Here is a 22166-nt window from a genome sequence, read left to right on the forward strand (position 1 = left end):
GCTGCTTGAGTCACACATTCAAACAGGCATTTCTGATTACCCATAGAGATCCTTCGTTTTTGACATTCCCAGTTGGGAAGAATCATCAGCACAATCCTGTGCCTTTTTACCCCCCTTTCCCCCTGGAGGGGGGTTTAATTCATTATAGCTTACGCACCCGTTCATTATTCATCTCCATCTTCCTGTGAACCTCCAAATCGTTTGAATTTCTTTTGTTTTTCTTGGCTCGCTAATTCATTTTTCTTTACATTTTGGGCTTATCGGTTTGTGAATTTATGAATAGTGGATTTATATATTTTATTTATACTGTGATCTTTATCATGCTCTCACTGAAGTCCAGGAGTGAGCAGGCTGCACAAGTAGAATATTTAAGCTAAATGCATGTAAAGACAAAAAACAAACAGTTATCACTTTATGCTAGTATACCGTACACAACAGCATTGACAAAAAGCTCTCTCAGGTAAAAAGTGCAGCCTTTGTGCATACCGGGCTATTTTACAAACAAAAATTTCCGGCAGAAATAATGTCGGGATGGACTGTCAACCTTAATGCACTTGGCATTGAAGTGATATATGTAGTGACGCACTATATTGCCACTGCCAAAAACCGTCGTGTACAGTAAAACCTTGTTATAACGAAACAGGATGTAACGAACTATTGGATATAACGAAGCAATCATAATTCTCCTTGAAATTCCAATAGATGCCCATGAATTGAAAACCTCTTTTTAACGAAGCTAAAATTTCCTCGCAATGGGTATAACGAACGTTTTTTTTTTTTCATCCACAATGAGCATTTACTAACCATTTTGTTACCCGTCAAGTAAATGTCTTATAGCATGCGACATGCACGTCTCCCGGCCTCCCCTTTCCCGTGGAACTGATGGACCCGCCCGCTCTTCCGCTATGCGCGTGGGCAGCACCAACTGCAGTTTTGTTGTTGCTTGTTGTTTTTGCTGCCTGCATGCGCATTGAGGATGAGTGTTTCTATCGGTTCGTTCATGCAAGTTCCCACTGCAGAAAGGAGAAAGTTCCCACTGCGGAAAGGTGGCTATGCTGAAAGCCGTCAAATCTGGCATGAAGATAAAAGGGGCTGAAGATTTTGGCACAGCGTTGAGCATGCTGTCGACCATTTTGAGAAGCAAAGAAGCTGTCACCGGTGCTGTCGCACGTGGCGTAAAAGGTGACAGAAAGAAGTTGTGAGCCCCCGCTTTCGAAGCTGTAGAGAAGGTGGTCTTCAAGTGGTTTTTGGTCGCAAGAGCAAGCGGCACTCCTGTGAGTGGGGCAATGTTGCGGCACAAAGTGAGGGACTTCACGTGCATCATGGGGCACTATAATCTTGTGGTGTCAGATGGCTGCAGCATTTCAAGGAGCGCCACGACATCGTCGGCAGGGCTCTCAGTGGGGAAGCGCAGTCTGTTGACCACGAAGCTGCAGTGGCGTGGGTGGAGACAAACATTGGACAGCTGCTAGAAAAATACAGTGCCAAGGATTTGTTCAATGCAGATTAGACCGCCCGCTTCTACCAGATGCTGCCGCAAAAAACCTTGACCCTCAAGTGTGAACGCTGCAAGGGCGGTAAGCAGAGCAAGGTCCACGTGACCTGCTGCTTTGTGCCAACATGGATGGGTCGTAAAAGGTGCCAGCCCTCGTGGTCAGCAAAAGTGCGTCACCACGATGCTTTAAAGGCAAACGAAAGCTCCAAGCAAGTTGCGTGTCCAACTTTAAGGCTTGGATGATGATAGAAATTTTCACACAACGGCTGCGGGAGTGGGACGAGCGGCTGGGCAAGCAAAACCGGAAGATATGCCTCGTACTGGACAACTACGCAGCCCACCACACTGCCGCTGTGCTCAAGAACATCGAGCTATGCTTCTTGCCGCCAAACTGCACTGCAGTTGTGCAACCCCTCGACCAAGGAGTTATCATGAAGTTTAAGTCCGGCTACCGCAAGCATGTGATCGACTGGATTCTGCTCAATATGAGCATGAAGTGCAAGTCCACGATTGACTTGTACATGGCAATCGAAATACTGCAGGCTGCTTGGATGGCTGTACCGCCAAGCATGATCGCCAATTGCTTCGGGCATGCCTCATTAGGTGTCAGCAGCGGCGGTTACAGTAAAGATCTGAGGAAGCCAATGAGGGCGCCACGGACGACCATGCCCTAGCATCATGGGACATCCTTGACGCTGGTGTTGTGCCCGACTGTGACACCTTCTGCAGGTACGTCAGTGCCGATGCTGACGCGGTGACGACCGAAGAGCTAACGGAGGCGGAAATTGTGCACGCGGTGACGGGGGTGTCTAGTGACGACGGTGACGAATGTATCGATGCCAACCCGTAGCCTAACCCGACGTACCGACATCCGCACAAGCGCTGGATGCGGCAGACCTGTTGCACCGCTTCTTTGGCACTCATGATGATGTCAAGGATGAAATCGAAATAGCAGCTGCAGCTGAAAAAGCCATCATTCACCTGAAGAAGACATGGTAAAAACCTATCATAGACTTTTTTTTTCTGCGAAGTGAGTTGCCGGCTGGTGTGCTGTTGATCGATCAGTGATAAGCCGTTTGGCGTGAATAAAGTAGGAAGTCCTTGCTGCCTTGCTGTTATTTTTTTTTCCCACTTTTTTTTCCATGCAACGGCCGTTTCCTTTTCGCGTGGCGGGCTGCTGTGAAATTTGGTGGTGAGTACATCCTCTCTTGCTTGCTAATTGGGGATGGAAATGGATAGTGGCTATAATTAATTAATAGTCATAACGAACTAATTACGACCCCTCCTTCAACTTTTTTATAACAAGGTTTCACTGTATAAGGCATGTAGTGCAGCCAGGCTCCTTCTGGACATGCTGCGGCATCTAGTGGTGTCATTCTGAAGTCCATACTTCATGTTTATGAACATATATATTCAAACACGATTGGAATAGACTAGAACCTTGTTGGTATTATTCTGTTTCCTACAAGTTCTTCACACCAGCATTTGCAATGGAGAACACATGAAACGGCCCAATACAGTCGCACTTCTTTTTTGCTGATGAATGCTTTTCCAGAAAACACCATCTTCCGGCACCTATGTTCAGTGCATCACCAAACTACATTCATGTAATGTGTTTTCTGGCTGCTAGATCCCAAGTGAACAAGAAAAGCCGCGAAGCATGTGCAATTCAGAGCAGTAGGCGCCCACCACGGCAGCTTCCCCACAGTATTTGCCTGCCTGTGTCATTTTTCATGTTAGAATGCTCATACGCAGTCAGTTACCTCGTTCGGTGTGCGCAAATCTTCTCTGCTCAACCAGGCTGAATTGGAGAAATGCAAGCTTGCCGAAGCTGCAAAAACAACATGCATCTTGGGCTCCACTAGCTCGGTGCGCATTGGTGTCTCATGATGCAATGACTTGCACAAGACAGTCTTCCAAATTTTTAGTCACCTCGGGCCATACATTTTCCTGGTTAGTACTATGTTGTTTCTCACATTTTGTTTTTCCAGAACGTGTTAATGAGGTTCTACTGTATATATGACATGACTCCGATTCAGTCCTGCACCAGAGAAATATTAGGGTTGTTTATTTTTTTTTTTTTTTACTTTTTAACTCATCATTGAAAAGCGGAAAATACATGGTGTCACATTCCGAGTGACCAAAGATTGCATAGAGGAGGGTAACTACCAGCCGGGAATTCTCAGGGATATTGAATAGTCTGGAAATACTCTGGGAAAACTCAGGGAATTTGTGCTTGTATCAGGGAAAATTGGTGTAATCTTTTTGAAAGAGAACGAAAGTCACGGTATTGCTGGCTTGAGTAACAGAGTGGAATCGTGAAGAAACTACTTTGACGCCGTGTCGTCGGCTGGAGGAGTTGCCAGTGTACAGTCAATGACTGGCTTCCCGGACGACCGATAATTCGGACAGCTTCGCGGCACCATCTCCTACCCCATAGTGTCAGTGTATAAGAACATCTCAAATTCCGGACACAAGAACCTTTCGCCGTCCAATTTGCGGTCTTGCCGTGACCGCAGGTCAGAAATCGCATTAATCAAAGCCACCACCGCCGCCATTTTGATTACCTCGCCGCCTCAAACTGCCGCTCTCACATGCAGATCTGCGTGCGAGAGCGCCAGTTAACACAGACAACAGCGCTGTTGTCTGTCCCTTCACACGTCCTGTTGTTTAGCGCTGGTTTTATTGCTCGTAAAGCATGACGCTTTGCATAATGCCGGTTCTCGAAAGTCAGCTTCGCCTTAATACAATAGTGCTACGCAGTGAAGCATAACAAGTGTGGAAAGGAGCAATAGTCATGGGACACAGTATGTATTCCATAATTATGCACGCGTGCACCCGCAATCTCCTGTCATAGAGCACCAATATGCCTAATAAGTATCATCATCAGCAGCAGCCTGGTTACGCCCACTGCAGGGCTAAGGCCTCTCCCATACTTCTCCAACTACCCCGGTCATTGTTCTAATTGTGTTCATGTCGTCCCTGCAAACTTCTTAATCTCATCCGCCCACCTAAATTTCTGCCGCCCCCTGCTACGCTTCCCCTCCCTTGGAATCCAGGCCGTAACCCTTAATGACCATCGGTTATCTTCCCTCCTCATTACATGTCCTGCCCATACCCATTTCTTTTTCTTGATTTCAACCAAGATGTCATCAACTCGAGTTTGTTCCCTCACCCAATCTGCTCTTTTCTTATCCCTTAACGTCACACCCATCATTTTTCTTTCTATAGCTTGTTGCGTCGTCCTCAATTTAAGTAGAACTCAGGGTGTCTACCAAGTTGACATTTCTAAATTCCCTGAGTTTTCCAGGTTTCCCCTGAGTACTTTCGCAAAATTCCCTGAGTGATGCAGAACTATGTTTTGTGTCAAAACAGGCTGAAACCATATCGCCCACTCTCTAGTAAACATATAAAAAAAATTTAAGGAAAAACTATTTAATCCCATTTGAGTACTAAGGAGAAGTGTTTGTCATTCAAAAAGAGAATAAAAGGGAGAGGTTAGTAAAATTTGCAGCAAACAAAATGTCTTCGAAAAAAATTGCAAATCGAGTCGGACGTTCTCAAATAGAATGAAAAGGAGATGTATACAGAAGCTAATATTTTCGAATATGAGCCATTTCTATCAACTGATAGCGAGCGCAGTGGTATGAGGCCCGAACTTTTCACAATTGAGATGCTCTCTCTACAGCTCGTAAGTCAACCTCAACTGTCCTGACATACTCTCAGCCCACGCACGATGCCTCAGTGTTGTGTTTCACTGTTTTAAAGAGTTTATTTTAGTTTTGATGAGGGACACCTGCACCTTGGCATCAGCCAACACTGTTTCTTGAGCTCAAGCTCCTTCAAAACGGCCGCAGCACGCTTCCTTTCCCATTCATTCATCAATGCATAGGTCATTTCTGTTCTTGTCCTCCTCCCGCCACTCGTTCGCCCCACAGACAATTTGAAGCATCTTCTTGGTCCCTAGGGGTCGCGAAAACGTCAGAAAAATCGGCCAGTTGGAAAAAATAAATGCATGTCATTTACTGCCCTTAAGGGCTCAAACTGCCACAGGCACATTCGAAAACGCTCTGAAGGCGTGTAGGTACATGTATTAGGCATATCGGTTGTCGTTCTGTCACGAGATACCGTGTGCGTGCATGTATAATTAAGGAATACATACTGTGTCCCGTGGCAGTAGCCCCTTCCAACGCTTGTTATGCTTCACTGCAATACTTTTGAACAGGCTTCACCAAGTAACATTCCTGTACAGAAGCGAAGCTGACTTTCGGGAACCGGCATTATGCAATGCGCCGTGCTTTCCAAGCTTCTAAGCCAATCGTGAGGAACACAAAGGTGGAGTCGGTGCCATTGCTGACAGCAGCGAATCCTTTCAAAGAAAAACACGGCACCCAACGGCAAGAAGGTAAATAGTGAACATAGAAGCAGCTAGGTCTAGCGTTGCCGCAGTGGTGGCTGGCTGCCAGCGGATCTGCGTGCGAGAGCGCCAATTCAAGGCGGCGAGGTAATCAAAACGGCAGCGGTGGTGGCTTTGATTAAGACCGTTTTGGACCTGCGGTCACGGCAAAAAGTCCAGAAAATCGGACGGGGAATATTTCTTGTGTCCAAAATTTGAGACGTTCTGATATATTGACTCTATGGGGTACATGGTTGTGCCGTGAAGCCGTCGAAATTATCGGGCATTCAGAAAGTCAGTCGTTGACTATACACTGGCAACTCCTCCAGCCAACGACAGGGCGTCAAAGACAATTCAATACGATTCCGGTCTTTTGCTCGAGCCAGCATTACCGTGACTTTCGACCCCTTCAATACAATCGCAGCTAATTTTCCCTGATAGAGGCACAAATTCTCTGAGTTTTCCCTGAGTTTTTCCAGAACTACCCAAAATCCCCGAAAATTCCCAGTTTTCCAGGTTTTCCCGGTTGGTAGACACCCTGAGAACCCTTTTCGTAAGCCTCCAGGTTTCTGCCTTGTACGTGAGTACTAGTAAGACACAGCTGGGGGGGTTATACACTTTTCTCTTGAGAAATAATGGCAACCTGCTGTTCATGTTCTGAGAATGCCTGCCAAACGCACCCCAGGCCATTCTTATTTTTCTGATTATTTCAGTCTCATGATCCAGATCCGCAGTCACTACCTGCCCTAAGTAGGTGTATTCCCTTACCACTTCCAGTGCCTCACTACCTATTGTAAGCTGCTGTTCTCTTCTGAGACTGTTAAACATTACTTTAGTTTTCTGCAGCTTAATTTTTAGACCCACCCTTCTGCTTTGCCTGTCGAGGTCAGTGAGAATTCATTGCAGTTGGTCCCCTGCATTACTAAGCACGGCAATATCATCAGCAAATTGCAAGTTACTAAGGTATTCTCCATTAACTCTTATCCCCAATTCTTCCCAATCTAGGTCTCTGAATACCTCCTGTAAACACGCTGTGAATAGCATTGGAGAAATTGTACCTCCCTGCCCGACGCCTAATAAGTATACTGGAAGGCATTCAGAACTTTTTCGTATGTGCCTGTGGCGATTTGAGTCTGAAAGGACCCCTTGCCAGGTCTGGCCATTTTGAGCTGACAAGCGCAGAGCATACATTGCGTGATAACAGTCATGTTTGCAAAAAATTACATCGCTACACACCGCGGAAAGACCTGAAATTTCAAACCGAATGCCATTTTCTGTTCATCTCGCGGCCTCCGCGAACCAAGCTGGAGGATGACGTGCACGTGCTAGTGCGCCTACGTACTCTTGTTTGCACTGTGACATTGCCCGTGGTGACACGTGACGTCAAGAATTATTCAAGGCAACATCTGTTATATGTGTAATATGTTGCTTGAATAGACGAATTCAAGCTTAGAGAAATAATAAAACACACAAACCGAATGTCTGCATGTTTTTGTTTTACTTCACACCGCAGCAAGAGAGATGCACTTCCATTTCATCTGCTTGTTCCCACGTCGTACAATCGCCTGCAGACACTGAAAGCGCGGGACCATGCTCTGTGATCCGCTTGTGTCTGCCTCAGTATTTGTGTAGCACTGACTTACACGGCTAGTCAGGTGTCCTCGTGCATAGTGCGTAAAATCGTGTGCTGCGTGGAACGAGACAATCGCAACAGCTCGCATGCGACACAGTCAGTGCAAATGCACAGCATCACAAAAACAGAGCGAGGAGAAAAAAGAAATGAAGGCAGGGCCCTTGTATGTATCATGCAATCCTCGAGGTCCGGTGTGGGAGAACGCAGGGAAGGAATTTCACTTGCAGAGGTTAGATGGGGCAAATAGAGTGTCTTGCTTGGCAGTGGAGCTCACCTCCTGAAATCATGGCACTAAAATATTTCTGTCTCGGCTATTAATAAGCCGATTTGAAATTTTTTTTGCGGCAGAACGCTCCCTAGAGGGCATGTAACAACTTCCAGTGTATAACCAAAATTTGTTATGGGGCCTGGGGAAGGGCAGTGAAATACATGCATTCATTTTTTCGAACCGGCCTATTTTTTGGACGTTTTCGCGACCCCTAGGGAGTCTGAGAAATCGGGCGTTGACTGTACAACTGACCAAGAGGATGCTTCAAATAGTCTGCGGGGTGAACATACGGCAGAAGGAAGACGAGAACAGAAAGGACCTACGCATTGAAGAATGAACAGCAAAGGAAGCGTGCCACTGCTTCTTTGAAGGAGCTTCAGCTCACACAAAACTGAAGTGTTGGCTGATACCGAGATGCCGGTGCTCCTTGTGCACACAAAATAAACTCTTTAAAACAGTGAAACGCAACACTGAGGCATTGTGCGCTGTCTGAGAGTATGCGAGAACAGTTGGGGTTTACTTAAAAGGTGTTGTGAGAGAGAATATTAGTTGTGAGAAAGTTCTGGCCTCATGTGAATGGAGCTTGCTATCAATTGATAGAAATAGCTCTTATTAAAAATATTTGCTTCTACATGTATCTCCTTTTTATTTGTATTTTAGAATGTTCCAGTCGATTCGCAATGGATTTTACCTTTTCTTTTCGAAGGTATTTTATTTGCTATGCATTTCGCTAACCCCTCCCTTCTGTTTTATTTACACTACTCCTTACTATTAAAACTGGATTAAGTAGTTTTTCTTTGTTTTTAAAATACTTATAGAGAGTAACAGCATCGGGTGACATGGTATCAGCCCGTCTTGAAATAAAACCAAGTTCTTTGTCACTCGGGGAATTTTACGAAGCCACTCGGGGAAAACCTGGAAAACTCGCAAATGGAAATGGCATTTGGAAATGTCAACATGGTAGACACCCTGGGTTAGTTACTACCAAACATGTATACTGCAAACCAGGTAAAGTTCCCAATGAATGCTACTTGCATTAGGATTCCAAGTGCTTACATAACATACCCGGAAGAGACTTTGAAGTAATAAAAGGAAATGACCTGTACTTTACATTGGCACCTATTTCTTTTGTGTAGCCTGTTACGATGCCTGACCACAAGGGTGACGATTCGGACACGCTGGTGGCTGGGGCTCAGAAAGATGTTCGGCCGACGCCCCCCTGGGATGCACCAGCTGGAGCCCATCCGTCGGCACGAACGGCTTGGCTCCTCGCCCTGGGCCTGGCAGCCGTGCTGCTGCTGCTTTTTGCTGGACTCTGTCCCGTGAGTAAGCACTATCCTCCAAGTGGTCATGTAATGTTGGCACACTGTCAGTCACTGATACAGACAGCCGATCAATAAGACGGTCCTCACACTTCAAGAAAGAGAAAGCTTCTCAAAAGGTCACTAAAGAGGAATACAGTTGAACATCAATGTATCAAACAGTGCGGGGATCACAAAATAGCTTGGTATAGCCAGAATTCAATATATAAAATGATGTAAAGAAATGTGTCATTTTTATGCAAGCTAATCAATAAACCACTCATGGCATAGTAAATACAGTAGAATTCCGTTTATTGATTCTGGTTAATTCGATTTTTTGGTTAATTCCATCTTGTCCCAAGGTCCCAGCGGGGCACCTATGCATTTCTATGGGCCCAAACTTTCATTATTTTTTATCCTGAAGCCTGACCAGTCAGCATGCATGGGCCTATGGTGACCCCGATAGTGACCCCTTCAGTGGCAGCATCTGTCTCGGTGCAACTTAGGGGACAGTGACTGCGTTGAAAATATGTTATCTCCAGCGAAAATGCAGAGTTTCGGCCTGCCCTAGAAAGATTTTGAAGCAAACGGTACCTCAAAATGTCTGATTACAGTATTTACTTAATCTTAACATGCACCTTCTGTTTTCTAAGGAAATTGGGCCAAAGATGACCTGCATGGTGCAATTGAATATTTTTTTTTAATTGTGCATTCATTAGAGTTTTTTACTTTGGACACACAGAACCATGCAGTTGATTTGGGTGTGTGTTAGACTCAAGCAAATACTGCCAAATGAATCAGTGGTTTGTGTTGGATATATATATATTTTTTTCATCTTGTTTAATTTGACCCGCCGAATAATTTGATCAATTTTGCCTGTTCCCATCAGGGTCAAATTAACAAAAGTAGACTGCAGACACAAGCAGTTCTTCCAGTACTTTGCTGATATAAATTGAATTACCGTACATATGCTTGTGTAAAAGCAGCACACCTAGATGTGGGCCTAAATATTTCATACAAACAAAGATGGCTCACGTCTGGGCCACACCTCCTTTTTTCCACACACGCACAATGACACACACACAAGGGGACCAATGGGAGTTAGTGGCAGCATCAAAATGATGTCCAAGAAATTGCTTGGCAACTGCAACTGTATCGGTTTAGTTGCCTCCGAATGTAAAATTTGAAAAAATAAGAAATAAACTTCGGGGAATGAACACATCCTAATAGTAAATTGTCACTTTCTGGCCCCTGAAGGGGCATCTGCGTCAGCAGGCATTTCGTGTGTTGCGACACCATGTACCCAAACACATGAGGGTTGGACTGTCCCACCTGTAGCTGTGCGCGACTTAGCCGTGTCTGCGGAAAGGAGGATCTTGAGGGTTGAGCCGATACCGGGCGTTCGGACCTTTAAAGCTCCCTAGCAAAGGCAACACACCTCTTTGCCCTCTGTTTCACATAGATGGTATCTCCAGACTGACTCACCTGGAGGAAATTGGCACTCACCTTTTCCTGTCCTCCTCTTCAACGTTCGCCTTTCTCTCTAACCTTTTCATCTTTCCTGTTCTCTCTTCACTTCTTCTCACTTCCGAGCTTTTCGGCGGCAAGGGTTAACCTTGTGTGGCCAACCAATCTTGGTTATGCTGTATTTGGTTATAGTGGTGACATACAGCCGGCGTTGGCAGGACTTCTCTAGCAGCAATCCCTGTCGTGTCCTCACGTTGGGCTTGTTGGTGGGTGGTTGGCATCGCTGCCGAAAACCCCACTGTGCTAATAGACAGCACTTTCCCCAAACTTTCTGATCATCCTAATAAACGAGGGTGCACCAATGTCTTCAAGCTTCTTGGTCGCCAAATGCAGAACTTTCCTCGATTTCATGTGATTCATTGTGAAAAAGCAGACAAACCAGTAAGAACGATTTCACCTTTCCTTGTCTCAAAGTATCTGACAGAAGCTTTTGGTCCATGGTATAAAGCATTGAGGATGGCAAGAGGTGGTCTCCTTTGGGAGCCCTGCAACCAGAAACCACGAGAAACTGCCTAATCTAACTTAAATTGGAGACATCCAAGCAACAGTAAACCCACATCATAAAGCGAACACCACCTGCAGTACTGTCCCAGGTGATGATTTGTTGGAGCTGACTGAGACAGAACTCTTGCAGAGCTTTAGTGAGCGGAATGTCATAAACGTTAAACTGATTAAGATGAGGTGCAACGTCAAAAAAATCCAGGCTGAAATCCTGGATCAAGTTTCCTGCCCGAGTCCATCGAGGCTGGGTATATCAAACTTCATGTTAGGCCATACGTGCACAATCCTCTCAGATGCATCAAGTGCCAAAGGTTCGGCCACAGTTCACAGAGCTGTCGAGACTGGATGATTTGTGCCAAGTGTAGTGAGAATGAACCTTCCACTGAAATGTACCAGAAGACTCCACATTGTGTCAACCGCGATGGCGAGCATGCCACATACTCGTAGTCCTGCCCATCTTGGAAGAGATAAAAAGAAATCGTCACAATCAAAGTCAAAGAAAATATATCTTTCATGGAGGCATGTAGGTGGGTATCATACCTGCCCAAGAGCATCTTTGGCAATGTGGCCTGTCGGGAGGCAGTGTTAGATCTGGAGGACAATCCCAATTGCTGTCCCCCAGATATTTGGACCTTGCCGTTGGGTGCGGGAGTTGGCCGAGGTTGAGGAGGACGTCGGGATGAATCAAGGAATGCTCTCTTGCTGCTCCCGGTCTCTGGCTTTTAAGCCCTTCGGTGTCTCGAAGTCACGTCGTGTTCGGCCAATCGGCGAGCCCGCTCAGGTGACGCCATTTTCGGCTAATGGTAGGTACCCGTGTGATGGTGTCACACCGGGCACCGAGGGTCGCCCCTTGGGCCCCAATTGTCCGAGTGCTTACTTCTCTCTGCGGTATAGCCTTCCCGGCTTGCAAGCGCTGTCACAATAGGCGGATGGGGGCGACGTTTCAGTGCTGCAAAGCAGCTTTGTTCGAGACCTGCATTACCTGGAACTGTGCCAGGCTCCTGCTACACTTTCGGGAAGAGTCAAGCAGTGAATAGCTTGACCTGCGGCGCACGAGGTGGGGGACACCAACTCGTTTGCACGTGCCGCGCCTCAGGAACGGGATAGATGTGCTTCTGCGCTCCTTAAAGGGAAGCTGAAACACTTTTCGAAAAAAATGAGTTCTCTGCGGCATTCTACAGTTTTGAGTCCCCTGAACACGAATATCTGGTTCAAAAAGGGCGGAAACAAACGCAAGCGGCTGTTTTTTCAAGAAAACGTGCGCCAGCGCCTCAGGGCATCCCGCGAACGCCGCTGTTGCCCGTGATTGGTCGGGGCCGCTGTGACGTCATTCGCAGCAGTCGCCGGTCGGCGCCGCCGCATGCCGTTGTTCCAGAGCGTAGCACGCTGTTCTGTTCTGGCTTCATAGATGAGTTGTAAGCATTATGGAACGTTCTCGCTGTCTCGGACAGCTTGTATTTTCGCCGTACATGTTCGAACCGACAGCCGATACGGAAAACGATGGCGGCAATGGCGGTAACGGCGGCAACGATGATGTTGAGTGTGCCAACAGCGAGAGCTATTTGTGCACCTTCTCGCGCGTTGGAAATCTTAGCTAGTATGTATGTTCTTTTTCTTTTTCATGTAGCTGCACGTTCCAATGACGGGAGAAAAAATTCGCTAAAGTGTCACTGGGAACTTGCTGCTGGAAGAATGCCGAAGCACTAACTTCTCATTAGATTGTAAACACGGGTGCAATTCCACGATGTCAAGCACCTTGCTGCTGCTTGTCTAAAGTCCCGTGGTTTTTTTAGTGTTGATACACGATCGCGAACATAAGTGCCGCGTTTCAAACCGCGCACATGCAGTGCTGCGAGGTACAGTCACGGAAGTTGCTTATCATACACATCCAGAGATGGCCAGAGGTATTATATGTGCGATATTCATACTATGGTTCGACGACTTTGCGATTGTGGCTCAATCAAGAATCGGTATGCGTGCTCCATGCTAGTGTTGACATAAAGATATTAGGCTGTTTTAGCACCGCCGCGTGGTAAACACGATAACTGCAACCGTACGTCGAATGTCACTAGGCAAGCCTATACTCAATTTCATACCTCAAGTGCAACGCTGTGGAAGCTACGCACGAAGTCTGGTCACCAAAATTTATTACTGCGAGTGTTTCCGTCTATGCTTCGCAGCGTGCCAGCGGCGTTTGTTCGCGCGAGCATGCACGTGAAGCTGCCGCGATGGGCTGCAATTAAAAAATGCTGAAAAGAAAATTGATTTAAAAGAACGTGTTAGCAGCCGTATTGTTTCTATGGGTAAATTCTTTTTTTTTTTTTATTCAGAACTGAGCTTATATAGGAAAAATTTTCTCAAAAATCGAGTCAAGAAACACCGAACTTTTTCTAAGTGCGAATGCAGCTACTGCAAGAAGTATCTCAAGCCTCCACAGCGTTGCACCTGATGTATGAAACGGAGTATAGCAACGCTAGCAACAACGCGTTTCCGCATTTGTCGTAAGGCTATCCGGCTATCGCGGAAATGGTCCGAGCACAGCACAGTTGATTTCGTCGGCACGAACTTATCTCTCCTCACCGCACTGCGCTGCAAGCTTCTTGTCCTTCGGGAACCTGTGAAACACCACATCGTCTCGCCCGCCTGTGTTCGCGCAGCCGAATGCTGCACAGAACGAGGGCATGTTGGGCGCCCTTGGCTGTAGGCACTCACGCAGCACTGAAAGAAAGAACAGTTTACGAAAATCGCAAAAGAAAACAAACGTGAGCGGCGGCGGCAAATCTCTCGTAGCGTCGTTCAGTAAAGCGCAGGACGGAAAGAGGCATGCCAACACATGCCAGCACGCCGGTCCAGCAGCTCGGTCCCCGCGTGTGACTTCACTCTCGCCGGTTCTCTCCTCTGGCAACCACGTCACCCTGCGCTCCGGGAAGCCATGGGGGCGTGTCCGCGGGGGTGATTTAGAAAGCGATTTCCGCCCCTCATATTAATAAAACGAAGAAAAAAATTACGGAACCGTAAATTATTAGGTCTGTTTTTCCCAATCCCAGCAATTCATGGAAATTGAAAACCGTTTCAGCTTCCCTTTAAACAACAAATGGCACAGCAGCAGTTGTACGCTTTCGCCTGCTCTGCTTCGTCGAGGTGCGCAAGCGACGGGACGTCGCAGTGAATGTAATATGAATTTAGCGCAGTTTCCGCCTCTTATATTAACAAAACGAAGAAACAAATTTCGGAACTGTAAATTATTAGGTCTGTTCTTCCCAATCTCAGCAATTCATGGAAATTGAAAACCGTTTCAGCTTCCCTTTAAAGCTGCTATGTGTTTAAGAGACACATCTGAAAGCCACACACACAACCTTTTTTCACCAGTGCACCATCTATCGTAAAGACCGTGATGAGGCGAAAGCCTTGTCTGGCAGTGTAGCAGTAGTTGTCAAGTCTATAGACCTTTTCATCGGGCGAGGAGGATAGGGCGCACGGAGAGCCTTTCCTCCTCTCTGGATTGGGCGATCCGGCGCGGCGCTGCTTGAAAGTATTGCTGTCGCGTGCTGCGGAACGATTTCGAGATGTTTTAGATGGTACTTTGTGAAATTTACGTCATGTCCATTCATATAAGGTCGTCAGGGAAGCCTTTCGATGCATCGGTAACTACAGTAGGCGGAAATATCTCTTCGGGGCACAAAAATGTGACGCGCTTTATCAGCCGCAGTGTATGTATGTGTTGTGAACTATTTTGCTTATATCGGTTTTATTCAACAAAGAAAAGCGGTGCCTCTGTATTAGCAGCATGAAATGTTAAATCTGCTCACTACCTGATCGCTTGGCATAGGGAATAAAACATAAAGCATAAGAACGCATGCTCGTGCACGGCCAACCTAAAGCAACCATGAAACATCTAAGCGACAGGCACTATCAAATAGTTGTGATGCACCGGAATCGTTCTCGCGCATTTAAGGTCTAGTAGGCTTCAAATTACAATATGTCTATGCTAGCCTTGCTGCATGAGGCCCATGGCGCTGCTCAACACAGCGATCACTGCGGTTTGGTGAGCCAGCACGATACATATATAAGCTGTGTGCTTCGGCATTGCCTTTTTGGCCTGTATACAGCCATTATGTAATATATGAGAGGATTAGCATAAAAAGAATGCGATGGCTATTTTTGAGCGCAAAATTTCCTTAATACGTGTGAGTGCGTCGTAGAGAACTAAACGAACACAACCAACAAATACTTCGGTTATCATCCTCTTTCTCTAAATAGCAAGCGAAAACGGGCTAACGCCGCACAATGTTTATAAATATATAACTGGTGATGCCGTATGCTTGAACCATGCGCTATACAGAACAAATACAGTGCAGTCCACTTATAACGATACCACATATAACGATACATCGGTTATAACGATGGGTCGACATGAGAGTGTCATTTTATGCATTAGGCCTATGGGGAAAAAAACATAACGATAGGCTATTCACCGCATATCGGATATCACGATCAAAATTTTGCCGCCTGGACAGCGTTTTCTGTGCCAAATAATCGTAACATTTGCTTTGCTTAGTTCCCTGAAACGAACGATGTCGAGATGAGGCAATGTTTACCTCTGTAAGTTCGTATCACCACGCAGCGCTTCCCGCCCCACACGTGCACCGGAAAATAGCTGAGTAGGTGCAGCGCGCCACAACATGGCGCTAGCTGCTTCATGCACGTTGGCCCAAGTATCTATACATATCTATTATAGTAGCGATGCGTCGGCCACAGTCGCTCCGAAAGAGAGAGAAAGAAAAAAAAAAACCGACAAGCAAAGTGGCGCGGTGGCGCCCGTCCTGCGTCTCTCTCTCAACCAACGGTTCAGCCCGGTTCGAAGATGGCGCCGACAAAGCGCAAAGCTGTGTCGCTTGACACGAAGATGGATATTTTGCAGGACTCTCGATGCGGCTTCAAGGTGAGCGCCCTTGTGAAGAAGTATGACTCGCCCAGTTAACAATATCAACCATCTTGAAAACCGGGAGCACCGCGATTGTGAAGGCAGGAGCTATCAGCAGCCATGCCGATCAGCGGAAAAGGGTTAGAGACCCTTTGTACGCCGATGTTGAAGAGGCGCTTTACTAGTGGTTCATCAGCAATTGCTTCAAAAAGGCGGGCTTTGTGCGTAAAGACGAACTTCCCCAACCCACTGAGACCAACACGGTGGAAGCCGCTGACAATACCAAGCTCTGGGAGCTTGTTCCTACTGGTGACACAGGTGGTGCGTCGAAGGTGGAGTTTTTGACTGCACACAGTGCTGCCTCGTTATGCGATGAGGTCACCGACGAGGCGATCGCCGAAGATGTGCTGTCACGACAGACGGCAAAGTTGTGCGACGGTGGCGACGGCAGCAGCGGCAGTGACAAGATTGACAGTGGCTCCTTGACCCCGACCTTGATGTCCACGCAAAGTGCACTGTCGTCGATCGGCTCCTTAATTGATTTTATGCATGCTAAAAGATTGCCGCCAGTATTTGCGCAGCAGCTGGAATCCATGCACACCGCGGTTGTGAAGCTGAAGCTGCTGCAAAAGCAAGTGCAGATTTCGAACTGTTTCAGTGCGCCTAAACCTGGACGCGGTCATTGGCACTAGAAATAAAGTTTCTTTTTCACGGCCTACTTTCTACATCATCTATTCTTTAGAGCAAGTAGCAAATTCGAGTTCGGAGCTGCAAAGGTATATTCCGCGTTTTTTTTTTTTTTATAACTGCAGTCCAGATATAGCGATCATCAGTTATAACGATCATATTTTTCGTCTTTCTCTATATCGTTATAAGTGGACTGCACTGTATATCTGTAATCAAGCACCTACTACTGCTTAGGACGCTCGCGCAGTTCGTAAATGGTCGCTTTGCTGGACAAACTTAATTCAGACTGTAAGGTATGCTGCTATTACTAGTCAAAACTATTTTATTCATGGGTGGAAACCTCATCCATCCAACCAAGTACTCACGCAATGTAACCTGCAGCGAATAGTTAGAATGCTTGTCGAAATATAACAGCACAGCTCCTATCGTAGCAGAACGGTACCCACGCTATTACGATCGTCGCGTATGTTTCATGGATCCTAAACCACAGCTCATATATAGAGGATAATACTGCAATAAGGTCACATTAGTGATTGGAACATTCGGAAATATACAATTGATCTACGATGCTGATTGTAGGCTCAAATATGCGCGTACACATCGCGCTGCGTGTTCCGTCCACCTCAACGCTCAGCAGAAATTCCGGCCATGGCGCCTTAAACCACTTCAGCACGTCTCACAGAACCGTTTACCACGTAGAAGACACACGTCATACTAAACAGACCGCACGACCGCGGAAACAAAGGCCAGAACCTACCGCTGAGCGTATACCTGCCATGCAAAAGACCGCTTTCACCCAAGCCAGTATGGCGCTGCTCATAGGCGGCGCCACTGTGTTCACAATATGGCGGCGCCTACGAAAAAACGGTCTATAGCTTGTCAGCGTGTCGCCCTTCAGACGCTCCCTGAGGCAGGGTCAGTTTGGGCAATTCTTTTTGATAAATTGATCACTGTATGTCCCGTATACATACCCCCAAATTATCATTTCGGAAAAAGTGATTTTTATGACCTAATTGATCAGTTTGCAGACCCTTACATACACGTAGGAAATTTTAATGCCCACAACACGATGTGGGGAGATTCACGATATGACGCAAGAGGTTGTTTCATTTAACATTTTCTTGTAAAATTTGGCGCATGCCTCTTCATTAAGAAGGAGCCAACCTATTATAATCTTCATCATAATTCATATTCATCAGTAAACCTGTCTTTTGGCTCTGCTTCAATTTTCCCTGACTTTCAGTGGAATGTAACCAAAAATCCGTCTGGGAGGGATCACTCCCGTACAATGTTAAAGTTAATACATCAAACGAATGCCCTCCACATGCCCCTCGGTGGACACTAGCCTCTACCATACAGAATCATTTTAAGGAATCGACTTACTTATCACGACATCTTATCACTGATTTCAATATAGACAATGTAGCAAGTAAATTCATTCCACAATCAAGTGGTAGCTCATCCAAAAGACAATACCGTGGCGAAACGATGAGTGCAAGAAGTGAACAAACAAAATAAAGCATGGGGCATACTGCATCGGTACCCAACTGCGGAAAATCTGATCGAATTCAAAAACAATAAATCACAGGGAAGGCGGACACGACGGCTAGCTAGGAGGGCAAGCTGGGAAAGGTTTCTCTCTGGTATTTATTCATACACACAGGAGGCAAAAATATGCAACGGACTAAGGAGGCTTAAGGGGCAACAAATCCATCTGTTGCCCCTAGCGAATGAAGGAAGCAAGTTCGAAGACCAGGCCGACGCTCTTGGTGAACTTCGAGCTTGTGTCTAGCTCCACCCATTATTTGGAGAACTTCCTGAAATATAAAGGAATAGAAGAATGTAAGCCACTGAACTAGAAATGTAGCCCAAATGATCCTTATAACCATCCATTTAGCATTGCCGAGCTTAAAGCTTCCTTCACTGCTTGTCAGAGCTCTGCCCCAGGCCCCGATAGAATCATGTACGATGTGATTCAGCACCTCCACCCCGCCACCAAAATCACGCTACTCCCACTTTTCAATACTGTCTTGGCTGCTGGGCACCTTCCATCTAAATGGCAAGAAGCTATTGTTATCCCAATTTTGAAGCATGGTAAGGATTCTTCATTGCTGACCAGTTACTGTCCCATAGCCCTTACGTGTTGCATTTGTAAGCTTTTTGAGAAAATTATCAATCGCCATCTTGTACGTTTCCTAGAGTCAAGCAAAATTCTTTACCCATTTCAATGCGGCCTTAGGGAAGGCCAATCTACAGCTGGCCATCTCGTTCGCATTGAAGCAAACATCATGATGCATTTGTACACAAGCCGTACTTCTTGTCTCTATTCCTTGATATGGTAAAGGCATAAGACACGACATGGCGCTGCAAGACCTGTCGAAGACATGCAAGACCTATCGGAGACGGGCATAAGAGGAGGTATGCTTAACATTATAGAAAGCTACCTCTCCAACCATACTTTCAGAGTCAGAATTGGCAATGTATTGTCCCATCCATTTATACAAGAAACTAGTGTACCTCAAGAAGGCGTACTCAGCCTCACGCTCTTCATTGTTCAGATGACCTCGCCCCATGCATCGCTACCTCCAACAATTGTCTATTCTGTCTATGTACACTATGTACAAATAGCCTTCAAATCTTGTAACCTTGCAGTTTGTGAGTGACAAGTACAGCATGGGCCTAAACAAACGGTCAAAATGGGCAGAACAAAATGGATTCAAGCTTAACCCCCAGAAAAGTTCCTGTATACTTTTCTCAAGAAAGAGACATCCCAGTATCGTACTTACTGATTCCACTATCGTAATTACTGCAAGGGGTACAAATAGCTGTGGATAAGGAGCATGAGTTTTAGGTATGATGCTTGATGTTAAATTGACGTTCATCCCACACATCAAATATATGAAAGTGAAATGCCTAAAAACAATGAACTTATCAAAACATTTCTCTCATACAACATGGGAAAGTGACAAGAAGTGCCTATTGAACCTCTACAAGAGCCTTGTTCAATCACGTTTGGACTATGGTGCCATCGTATATCACTCTGCTGCACCGAGCGCGCTAAAAATACTGGATCCTGTGCACTACCTGGGTATCCGTCTGGTTGCAGGTGCCTTCAGAACGAGCCCTATTGAGAGTCTATACTTTGAATCGACTGAGTGGTCCCTTAACCTACAGAGAACATACAGCAGTTTCACATATTTCCTCAAGGCACTGTTTAACCCTCGACACCCTTGCTACACATCCATTAACAATATGACATCTGTTGTACTTTTCTGTAATCATCCCTCAGCAAGGGAGCCTTTTTTAATGCGGGTCCGGAAACCCTGTGAGGAAATGGGTGCCTCAATCTTTAAACATTGCCTGATGGCTGCAGTCAAGCTGTTGCCACCTTGGCCATGGCAACTTGTTGAATGTAGCACATAATTTATTGAGGTAACAAAACACACTCCGGATGTGCACCTACAGATGCACTTTCTGGAGCTTCAGTCGAAGTACAACTGCCCAGAGTTTTACGTAGATGCTTAAAAGTCACAAGCCGGCGTCTCTGATGCGGTTGTTGGCCCATCGTTTTCAGAATCCGATGTTCTACACCCTGAAACCAGCATCTTCACGGCAGAGGCCTGTGCAGTACTATTGGCCACTAAACACACCAAGAAACCAAAGCTCCCAAAGGCCATTACCGTATTGACTCGATTCTAACACACCCTCAAGTGCAATGCGCACCCTTTTCCGCGACCAAGAAAAAAGGGAAAAAATGCTCTCGATTGTAACGCACATCCATTTGCTGTGACCTAAAAAAAGAAAAGTCCCTTACAGTACCGTGCACCTCATTTTTTTCATACAGAAATACAACTTTCTCTCATTTTGAAAAAACAGATTTACTCCCAATGCGCTAAAGTTGTGGTAAATTAAAAAAGTCGCAGTTCCGCCCTAAAGGCAAAGCATTGATTACGATAGCAAATTAGTAGACAGCTATACTAAAAGTAAGGATAGTAGTTTTCTCGGCCATATAAACTTTTAAACATTCGCTTACTAGCTAAATTAACAAGCACGGTGTCACGCACGCACAAGCAAACATGAACACGACTCACTCAATGACTGCGTAATCTCGTTATCAAAATGCTGGAACGAGGAAGTGCGGTAGTAGGAGCGAGGGAATTGACCTTTATGTTGCCTCTCACTTAAACACGAACAAAGCGACAAGAACACAGCACGATGTGCCTAGATTCGTAGACTCTTGTCTCCGCCGCAGATCACTTTCACTATAGGGGCCGTGCGGCTGCCGCTTATGTAGTAGCTGCCAGTGTAGAACGCCTCTCCTGTTTGCGCCAGTCCCGCACGCAAGTTTCGGGAACTCCGAATGGTCGTGATGCAGCCTGATTTCAGTCCGTCTCCACACACATAATCGCTTTCCTTTTAATTGCGGCATCGTGATGAACTCGGCATGTCTTTGCAGTCAGCGCTTCCATGTTGATAGAGCAAACGCAGAAAGCGGGAAGACGGACGGTGCACTAACCTAAGCCAAAGGAAGCATTGCCTAAGCACACGTACTGCAGCACATGGAGGAAGCTACGGCAGCGCTCGAAGCGCGTACGAGGTGGCCATTTTGAAGTGCTGATGGCGATATGGTAATGCAGATTTAGGGTTGTACTCGATTCTAACGTGCACAAAATTTTTGGACCCGTTTTATTGGAAAAAAGTGCGCATTTGATTCAAGTAAATATGGTATGTTCAGACTCCTTAAGTGTCGTCAAAACTTTAGTTGCTGCAAAAACAAAAACAAAAAACAAATGCATGCATCCTGCCAACAGGTTGTATTATGTTGGATGCCTGGGGACAGGTGCATAGAGGGTAACAAGCTCGCAGATAAAATGGTAACTTCCATAGCTAAAATACTTAAAAATCCTTTCACGCCCATTCCTGTCACAGACTTGAAGCCATGCCTACGTAAAAAACTCGAGCTGTTACCAACACTTCTGGGATGAGCAAACATTGAATAAGCTCCATGTAATTAAGCCTGTTGTAGGGAACTGGCCATCATTAACAAAGTCACGACGATTGGAAGTTCTCTTTTTCTGTCTCGGAACGGGGCAGCCAATGGTACACATTCACACCTTTTAACTGGCACTTCTAACTGGCGCTTTCGCAGATGTGGTGAAAGGCTGACTGTACTCCATGTCTTGCTGGAGTGGCAAGAAGCAGCAGAAGAGCAATGACGTCACTTTGCTTTGGCATTCAAACAACATATCCCCTTACATCTGATGCTGTTTCTTTGCCCAGGACCTCTGAAAGCAAAGCACTGCTTTACTTCTAACATAATGTTGTACTGCATGTCATTAGCCCAAGAGATTCGTAGCCTTGCCTCTATCTTGAGGGTATTGCTGCGACTGTACTGTTTTGTAGAGCACGTGCCTCCAGACCCTTGTGCTCAAGG

General features: G+C 46.0%; 1 protein-coding gene across 4 annotated transcripts in view; it reads left to right on the forward strand.

Moving 5' to 3' along the window:
• Positions 1-22166, forward strand: part of LOC142580091 (tyrosine-protein phosphatase non-receptor type 7-like) — a 166977-nt gene that overhangs the window by 18563 nt on the left and 126248 nt on the right. For all 4 annotated transcript variants that reach the window (XM_075690869.1, XM_075690871.1, XM_075690872.1 and 1 more), the window contains exon 3: positions 8929-9114. In XM_075690869.1, coding sequence (XP_075546984.1) covers positions 8929-9114 — 186 coding nt within the window. The remainder of the gene's footprint in view (positions 1-8928; positions 9115-22166) is intronic.

This window comes from Dermacentor variabilis, chromosome 4 (assembly GCF_050947875.1).
Source record: "Dermacentor variabilis isolate Ectoservices chromosome 4, ASM5094787v1, whole genome shotgun sequence".
NCBI classification, from domain to species: Eukaryota; Metazoa; Arthropoda; class Arachnida; order Ixodida; family Ixodidae; genus Dermacentor; species Dermacentor variabilis.